General features: G+C 38.6%; 1 protein-coding gene across 1 annotated transcript; it reads right to left on the reverse strand.

Moving 5' to 3' along the window:
- Positions 1-1262: 1262 nt before the first annotated feature.
- LOC132960482 (cytochrome P450 2J4-like) lies at positions 1263-5266 on the reverse strand. The gene is made up of 9 exons (XM_061033216.1): positions 4859-5266; positions 4572-4734; positions 4077-4226; positions 3830-3990; positions 3476-3652; positions 3148-3289; positions 2798-2985; positions 2555-2696; positions 1263-1890 (listed from the first exon to the last, which is right to left on the reverse strand). Exons 1-9 carry the CDS (start codon positions 5060-5062, stop codon positions 1715-1717), a joined length of 1503 nt encoding a protein of 500 aa, XP_060889199.1. The 5' UTR covers positions 5063-5266; the 3' UTR covers positions 1263-1714.
- Between the last annotated feature and the right edge of the window lie 4461 nt (positions 5267-9727).

Consider the following 9727-nt stretch of genomic DNA (forward strand, 5'->3'; position numbering starts at 1 on the left):
GCTGTCACAAAAGTTTCTATAGCTTCACAAGGATAAAACGGAAATTCTGATTGTAGGCCCACAAAGACAAAGGCAAGAACTCATATCCATTTCATCATCTTTTCCTCTTCAGTACAGTGATCATGTCAAAAACCTAGGTGTCATCATTGATCATTTAGTAATGTGATGATTAGTAATCATTAGTAATGATATCTCTTAAGGCTTTAAAAGTATCCCTATTAGCTTTGCTTTGCTTTGCTTTGCTAGTTAGAATAGGCAAAAACCATCACTTACTCAGTTTGAAGTCATTTGTGGGGTTAACGTTAGCTAGATTTGGAAATTACTCAGAAACACTGCAGGCAGACACAAACGCAGTGAGTGAATTCTTTGAATACAGATCTTAACAGTTGCTAAATGGGACAATAAACAAAACATTTTCTTGTAATGTGGTTCACTAAGTGGGCTATAATGAACTTGACTTGCTTGTCTGGTTGTACTAGAATGGTAAGGTTAGCTAACATCAACAGTCACTTTATATTTGTTTCAGCTTCAACTGACACTGACTATTGATTAAATATTGAATTAGAAATGATGATTAGCTGGGCCTACTAGGAAATATGGCCATAGTATAAATAATATAATATACAGTATTTGAAAATGTATAAAAGGAAACTTTAGTGAGACTGTCAGAATGGACCTGAAGTGCCTGAAATGCAGGTGTGGACAGATGTGTTAAACAGGCAGCTTATCAAGATTTGCAGGTCTGAATAAAGTGGAATGAGGACGGGAAGCAATGTGCAGCTACCTGTCAGCTCAAATTTGTTTGTCAACTTGTAACTGTGATGACTTAGACACTCTGGCTTTTGAGTCGAATGTCTTGGTAAAGAAAAAAGTTTAAGGGGCTCCCACTGTAGACCTATCACAGTCAGATGAGGGTGAGGTTTTGTCGCACTGGAAACTTTTAACCTTTAACGAGCATTCTGCCACTGAGGAACATCCTGACCATTTCAGTTACATTTGCCATGGACATGAGTAAGGCATCTCCTGGATCGTAGAACTCTGCCTCCTCATCTGATCTCGTATTGGTTTGGTCAGGAGTTCTTCCAAGTTTTTTTTTTTACACCACTAAGTGCATACAAGAACATGGTTACTTGTGTGTAAAAGCAAAGATTAGCTCAATCAGAAACTCCTCTGGGTTACATTTCCCCTAGCTTTCCACAATGTGCTGAGATATCCAACTGTTATTAAATGTTTTGAAAATTAGAATGATGATTATAAACATATTGACATGTATCAAAAATAACATTTTATTGGCGAAGCATACAAGTTACTTGAATGATAAAGGTTTTTTAAAAGTCATTTCGCAGTGGTCTTGAAGTCAGAGTTGGCTTCATGGGTTTTTGATAAGCAGTGACAACATTTCTATATTTGACTGATTTTATTTTATTTTGATTTTTTTCACTTTCAACGTTCGGTGGTTTTAAAAAGGAAGCATTATACAAAGTATTTTGTGTCATCTATGAAAATGTAAAAAAACAAAACAACAACACACAATTAAGCCAAGCTAAGCCAAAATCTATCCAATAACCACCGTTTTATCTACAATGGTCAGTCAACTTGGTAAGGTAACACACATAAAAAAGATATTTACTGAATACATTTTACAGCCTAAACCAAGAAATTACCAAAAAGTGGTAAAGCATATTGTTCTCTGAACATTCCTTTTTCTTCATTCTTAGCGTGGCGTGGCACAGATTTCATAAGGACATGGTGCCAGAGTAATACCAAATTGGTAGTCCAACTTCGCCTTGACCCCAGCAGGCATGGAGAAGGTGAAGCGCTGCATGAAGGAGGTGAAGAAGAGGAAAAGCTCCATCTTTGCCAAGTTCTCACCAAGACATACACGCTTACCTGAAACAAAAAACAAACTGAAAAGCTAAACATCAGGCATGTTCAAATATTTACAGAACTGAGAAAGATTATCATGGTAAAAATGTACTCTGCCCTCAGACAAGTGAGTATATATTTAGACTTAGACTTAGACTTTCTTAATTGTCATTCAAACTTGTACTTCACAGTGCAGATAAGAACGAGATTTCATTGCATTTGGCTCGTTGTAGTGCAGGATAAAAACAGCAGCAAGTATTTACATAGAAAGATAAGGTGCAGATATAAATAGATATAAAAAGAAAAGCTATGTATAAAATTTCTATACAGATAAATATATTGCACTTTTGTGATGTATGTTATATTGTATTTTACAGTCCAGTGAGGTAGTCCTGTGTGGGGGTTTGAGGGGGAATGGAGGGATTCTTTTTTTGTGTTCAAAATAATCATTCTAACCTTTCCCTCTTGGTACGATATGCTGAATACTCATTACCATCTCAAAGCCAAAACAACATTTTGACAATCAGATTTGAACACTTCTGGCAAATTCTGATCCCATGTCACTTACTTCATTTACTCTGCGTTTTTTTCTTCATAATTAAGAGTCCGCTCTTAGCAAATCAAAAAATGATTATGTCAGTTTATGCTGAGACAGGCCCCAGGCCCCTGGGTTTGTGTTGCTCCTCACCTGCAGAGAAAGGAATGAAGGCAGCTTGCTTCACAAACTTCCCCTCCTCAGTCAGGAAGTGTCCTGGGTTGAAGGTGGAGGGGGTCTCCCACTCATTCTTGTCATACAGCACAGAGGTCAAGTTGGGAATGACTGTGACTCCCTGGTGATTTGAATAATATAATTAATTATAATATAAGATTATTTAAGTATGATATATTATTATACTTTGTCATATAATTTTATTATGTAGTGGAAATTGACCTTTGGGATTGTGTAGCCTCCCAGCTGGATATCCTTGTTGGTCATATGAGGCAGGCTGAGAGGTACTATGTTGCCTATTCTCTGGACCTCGTGGAGGACAGCGTCTGTATAGGGCATGCTTACACGATCTTCCACTGACGGCTGTCTGGACTGTCCTATCACTCTGTCTATCTCAGCCTGGACCTTTGCTGTGAGGAAAGGAAACAAACAGGAACTGAAAAGACGTTTCATAGACAGGCTGCAAAGTAAAAACGTGTGAAGAGATGGTGCAAAAATGACCACCAGTGTGTATTTGTTTGTCACCTATTTACACATTTTAGAGTAAGAACTGGCCTGTTCAGTGCTCTTACCCTGGATCTCTGGGTACTTGGCCATGTAAAGGAAAGCCCAGCGCAAAGTGGTGGATGTGGTCTCAGAGCCGGCCACAAACAGTTCAAAGACAGAAATAATCAGGCATTCCTCATCAAAAGTGTTGTCAGTTTGCCCTTTACTCTGAGAATATATTCAAAGACATGTGTAAAAAAAATGTATCAAAATACTTTGGAACAATTGCAAGTGTACTGGAACTTGAAATCATGAAAAATGTTTTAAGCTGTGTTCTACAGCATTAATTGGGTAGTTTTCTGTCAGGGATAAGCCATTCAAAGATATAGCTGTAAGGCATTTAGTGTCCGTCACCATCTCTATCTCATTGAAGTAGCAGTCGATGTAGTCTCTTTGGTCTGAGGGGTCCCAGTTTTGTTTGTGCTCTTTAAGTTCTTCTCTTATAAAGTCCTTTATATCATAGTAAATTTGCTTGAATGTCTGATGTGGCCCAGGTATCCATCTCATCAGCCGAGGGAATGCGTTGTAAAACTGCAGAGCAAAGCAGATTAAAATGATAATATATGGTAGTGGAATTTCAGCGTGTATTTCAAATATAACATCTTTATTAAGCCATTTGCATGGATGCTCTGTTTCACACTTTAGCATTTATTGCAAAACAATGACACACCACATTAATATTTCAGCTGTTGCTTAAAAATGCCATACCTGTGCCCAGATCGACGCTTCAATCTGGAGTGCTGTTTCAAAGTAGCTGATCAGTTTCCTGAACTTCTCATCAGTGTACTCAAAGCGATGCCCGAAGACCAGGGAGCAGATGATGTTGGAGATAGCGTTGCTGAAGATGAGGTTTGGGTTGAAAGGCTTACCTCCACAGTTTAACACAAAATAAGATGTTCATTTGGTATGCCATCATTTCTCTTTATAAATGTATCACTCAACATTTAATATGTACCTTTATAGCTATTTAAGTCGTTTATACAATAGGTTATTTCCTCCAAGACGTTTGGTTCAAGTGACTTCCTCCCAAATCCAAAATTTTTCAAGGTTGAAACTGCAAAACGCCTCTGCTGCTTCCAGATGTGCCCATTACTGAAAACAACACCTGACAGGAAATTCATGACGAGGAAAAAAAATGTGAGGTTATAAAAATAGAAGCCAATGAAATTATAAGCATAAAATATATCAAGTTAACAGTCCTTGTTCTGCAAATCCTTTTGTTTTATTTATAATTTAACGAAAAATGAATCTTCTTATTGGTTAAAGAAGAGATTTGCAATTTTCACTTAAGTTACCAGAGCTCTGATTAATACTAAAACAATAGTCCAGGCCATTTAGATCAAACAAATCACTAAGGGTGATCTTAACACATTTAACACTATGCTATAAAATGGTCATAAACTTTATGAAGGCTTTCCATTTGGTTAGTCTGTGTTTTACATCCTCACACCTAGTCCACCAGTCAGGTCCACAAGTATAGGGAGGGGTGGGCGATCAGCCAGACTGTCACCCTTAGTCACAAGAGCTTCTTTTAGAACCTCAAATCCATTCAAGACCACCAACCACTGCTGGCCGATCCGCAGACTGTACACATCTCCATATTTCCCTGCTAACTGTGAGTGGATTCAAGAGAGGAGGAAGAACACCGTGCTCAATAAAACAGAAAATGTAAAGATAAGTGCTATGAACTGACAGTATCTTTTTTTAAAAAAAAAAAAAAAACACTTTCCTGTTTACCTGTGTCATACTCTCATGAGCCTTGTTGTGGTCCACTGAGAAAATGTTGCCAAGGATAGGAATAGCCCAAGGTCCTGGAGGGAAGCTGGCATGCCTGCGGTTCTTTATGTAGTCTGCAGTGAGAATTAAAATGGCTATGAAGATCAGAAGACTTTTGACATCCAAGTTCAGTAAGGTTCCAAATACTGAAAAAATGAAATCCATCCTGCAAACGAGGGCTAAAGTCTCCTTAGCTGAAGCCTGTCCTTCTTTGAACCTTCAGTGAGACTAATTCTTGTTTTGTATACAATGAACAAATAATTAAACCCCACCCAGGCCTCTATTTCCTGTAGGGGAGAGTCTTGGCAACAAACCAGAGGCATTCTACTTGTTTTGAACTCTGATCTATTTATTCACTGAAAAGAGATATCACACACTGTTATTCTGTGTGTGTGTGTGTGTGTGTGTGTGTGTGTGTGTGTGTGTGTGTGTAAGTATTTTCCTGTGACAAATTGTGTTTTGTTACTCTCTGGCTAAGTGGGCCAGTGCCTCCTATAGTATCATTACTGGTTAACGGTAAACAGGTGAAAATATTATGTCCCAGCGCTCTCACCACTTCAATCAGTGCAGGGAACCACCTTGAGTGCCTAGGGGGATAATCAAAAGTATTAAGCAAAGAAAACAACACCATTACAAGCAAACCAGTTGGTTCAGTCTAAAAAATACAACCTAGTATCAGTCAGGCAATAACAACGCAAACGCTAGATGAAAAAGAGCAGATACTAGCTTCAGTAAACCCACTAAAGGCACAGCTGGTAAGGCAAAACAGCAGCCAATAAAGGCCTGGAATACAAGAAAAAAAAATTAAATTACATTATAATAAGTGTATAATTATCGTATTATAACTATGAAATAACTGTATACCTCAAGTGGCTCATATCTGGACGTAAAGGTGCATTTACCAAAATCAAACCTTGCGTTACACCACAGGCTATACAGGAGGTGGGACGAGTGGTTGCCTATGATGATCACAAAGGTCCAATATGTAAGATATCTACTGAATTAAATAATTAAATGACCTTACTATAAAATCAGACATTAAGCAAACATGCTATGCTGAAGTGCTGGCATCTCTGTCAACAACACAGCAGCCAGTATGGCCACCTTCTAAGTTTTTTCGATGGCACCCCCACGGTCGTTTTGGATGCCCCTTGGTTTCCCTGGCAAACAGCAAACCAACATCGTCTGAGACATGGCAACCTGCGTGCACATAGGTAGGAGGGGACGGGGGAGACAGCTCTCTACAATGTTTTGAATTTGGACTACAGTACCCATTTTAAACACCACGTGACACAGTTACATATTGCTAACTTTAACATGTTACCACCCTAGCAGAACAGTCAGAACCATGATATTTCTCACCACTCATGTGACGATGACACTCAGTATGTTCCCCTCCATGCCAACAATTGCAAAATGTTAGACAGCCTACTCCCATGCCTCAGCAACATTAAATGCTGGATGTCTTAAAACTAAATCTGGGACAAATCTGAAATCATACTTCTTGGTCAAATTCATCGTCCTATTATTTCCATAGAAACCTTGGTTCACTTCACAACATCACACAAAGAAAACAATCTGGGCATGACATCCTATACAGGTACTCTGATGCACATGTTTAAAATACTGTCAAATCCTGTTTGTTTATTTTTTATACTTACACAAATTTCTAAAATAATTTATCATTTATGGCGCCCTTGTATCCGCACTAAATTATTCCTGCTTCTATATTTCTCCCTTAGATTATTGAAATATCCCTTTAACAAGCATCAGTCAGACTATCTTTCAATTACCTTTATACAAGCCACATTTTTTTTTTACATTTTTGCCATCCATGGAGACAACAGGTTAACACAAAAAAGTCTCCGTTACCATCCTCACTTGACAATGACACAGCGAGGTACAGTTTACACTCATTAAAAATTATGTAATGATTGAATCACTAAGGTTGCAGAAACAACATTTGACTTGGTAAATTGGAAGACTGAATTGCAAACCGTCAGCTAATATACAGAGAGGTCAGCAATGAGCAGGATGATTGAATGAAGGTGAGTTTACATTTAACCAAACACACTCCTTCCAGTTATATTCATTACATAACAGTCTATAATAATGAAATAATTATAAATATTTTATTTTTTATTCACTTCAATCCAGTCTTTTGTTACGTAAACCTCTGTCATTTAAAGGGTTCGCGTTGTTTTTTGCAACAATATTAAAAACTCTCAGAATGTAATCATAAGCCAGCATTTTGTTACCTTATCTGTTAGGCTTGTTATGTTGAATGGAGTATTGCTATGTCAGGACCTGCCCAAATGTGGGAATGTTTTGACAAACGTTCTTCAGTCAGATCAGTAAGTGGAGATGAATGATATCAAAAAGGCCTAGACTAACATTCCTGACCAGGGAGCAGCTATTTCATATGTGCACTTACCTTATAACATCCACATATACATGTAAAGGGCATAAAGTGGCTTTTACAGATAAAAGCCAGCCAAAATCAAAAACACAGGCAGCTGGGCTTGAACCCTGAGTGGAAGCCAGCTGTGAGTGTGAAACATTGTTAGGGTACTGGCAGGTGGTGACATGTTCTGCATGCTGTGTTAAAAGGGAGATTCTAAGGGCCAGGTCTTCCTGGACTTTTTGTCATACTTCAAAACAGCAAATGGACCAAAGAAAATGAAAAGAAGCTGGCTGTTATTTAGCTAATTTAATGTCATCATATTTGTATACCATGCATCCTTTTTTTTGTGAGGAAATATAGCCAAGAAGTCAAGCCAAGATTGGTTTAGGTTGTTTGCAACTAGTGGCAGGAACTGTGCTTCTCATCGATCAGGTGTTAATGGCTTGATTCAAATGGAATTTCAAACAAAGGTTAACAAAACAGGAATTTGTGAGAAAGATTATTAACTGTAAAATTCTTTAAGCATCTTTAAATCTATAGCTCTCATCAGGGGCACCTGACTAATTGTCAGACTAATTGGAAAATACAATTATGTAGTGAAAATTGAAATGGCAATGAAGAGCAGCAAACTTTTGACATCCAAGTTCACATAAGTTCAACTACTGAGGAAAACAAGTGCTGAGGTCTGTTTAATTTAGGATTGGGCTTTTTTTATTCTTCAATGAGCCAAATCCTTGTATTGTATTGCCATGAACAAATAATATTGCCCCACCCAGGCCTCTACTTTCTGTGAGGGAGAGCCTTGGCAACACACAAGAGGCTTTAAACTCTGATCTATTTATTAACTGACAACGGGGACGTGGATGTAGTTTTCCTTTTACCTCAGGATAAACTTTTATATTATATAGGCCCTAGTGTTGTATCAGTCACTAGTCCACCTTAAGATCTCCCTTCAACAATAGTGTAATGCGTAAAAAGTGTTTTTAGTTCAGTTCAGTTTCATTTAAGTTTTATGCAGACTTGATTTAGTCTTTAAATGGATGCTTTATCCTGTGTTTAAAGATTGCTGTTAGTGTTATGTACCTGTATATGATGTAGGTTACTGAGTCAAAATAATATGAAATCACTACAGAGTGATGCTTAATGTGAAAATTGGCTGCTTGATAGACTTGCTATTAAAAATGTGTGTTAACAAGAAACACAATGGGTGTAATTACCTTATAATGATGGCAGAATCTGAAGACCCCGAACAGATTTTGTTAAGTTTGGTCCACCAGAGCTTGAGTATTCACAGCCAGTGGAGTAAACCAAACTGTATAGCTCGACAAAGAGAGCATTGACTTTCAAGTTTTTGCTTCTCTACGCCATTGGAATAGTAATTGGCACTCAAGACAATGAGGTCTCTCAAAGGCTTCAGCTCGAGCCCAAGCTCACTTTGGAGACAACTATTCTGATGGCCCGGCAGAGTCAGCGGATTAAAAAGCAGAGCTGCAAATAAGCATGCTGACTCCTCAGTTTTGAATCTGTGTGCTTTACTTATTTACAAGAGTGATAAGATGTGTATTTCCTGGGGTACAAGCCCCCAGGTGGCGTTGTCGGTTCTTATTTTACAAAATGACTTGTTGCCACCACTACCCTTGCCACACTCTCATCAGCACCAGTGTTTGCCGAGGCAACACTATCGTCAGCACAGATGCAAGCTACTCACATGGCATCCAGTCCCCACTACCTTTAGGCAAATCAAGTAGCTGAAAGAGCAGTCCAACCTGCAATACTCAGTCTCAAATAGTCTGAATTTTACCTTGCTCTCCTAAGCTAGCCGGCGATGCCCACCAGAGCAACAGAGGCCAGTCCAACTCGGGTGATGATAGGATAAAAGATGTACTGTCCCGACATTGGATAAGAAACTCCAGGCCTGTCCTATCAGTTATTATCAGGTGCAGATAAAAGACTCTAGAGCTAAGAAGGCATATGAGTACTAACTTGTCAGAATGGATAACAGCAATGTGATGCGCCTTAACAGGAACCAACTGCAGGCTGTTCCAGATGATGCCAAGCCTGCCAGTCAAAAGTAACAACCAGGAGAAAACACAACACAGCCAGTTACCCACCTTGACCCAGTAGCCAGGTAGCTTGGAGCCCCCTGAGCAGTTCAGTGCTAGAGACTCGAGCAGGGTCTCCCTTGCGACCCTCTGCACCCCAAGAGTCAGTGAGACTCACCTCAAAAGGGCCATGAAATGAGACTGCCTCTCAGATTCAGAATGGCTTAATGATCTAAAAGGATAATATTAGCCAAGAGACCTTTAGTAAGCTTTGAAGGAGTGTCGTTCATCTATTGGAATACCTCTATATTTCATTACATTCCGGGTTGTGAGATGGATAAAAAATAATAATAATAAATATATATTAAATAAATAATGAATAAA

The sequence above is a fragment of the Labrus mixtus genome, chromosome 3, assembly GCF_963584025.1.
Source record: "Labrus mixtus chromosome 3, fLabMix1.1, whole genome shotgun sequence".
NCBI lineage: Eukaryota > Metazoa > Chordata > Actinopteri > Labriformes > Labridae > Labrus > Labrus mixtus.

Bases quoted from the DNA above. Each gene is read 5' to 3' on its own strand.
- LOC132960482 (XM_061033216.1), bottom strand. From the start codon at position 5,062: ATGGATTTCATTTTTTCAGTATTTGGAACCTTACTGAACTTGGATGTC. The intron at 4,227-4,571 runs GTGTGAGGATGT...ATTTCCTGTCAG, and splicing joins GGACCTGACTGGTGGACTAG to GTGTTGTTTTCAGTAATGGG. The intron at 3,290-3,475 runs GTGACGGACACT...ATATATTCTCAG, and splicing joins ACTTCAATGAGATAGAGATG to AGTAAAGGGCAAACTGACAA.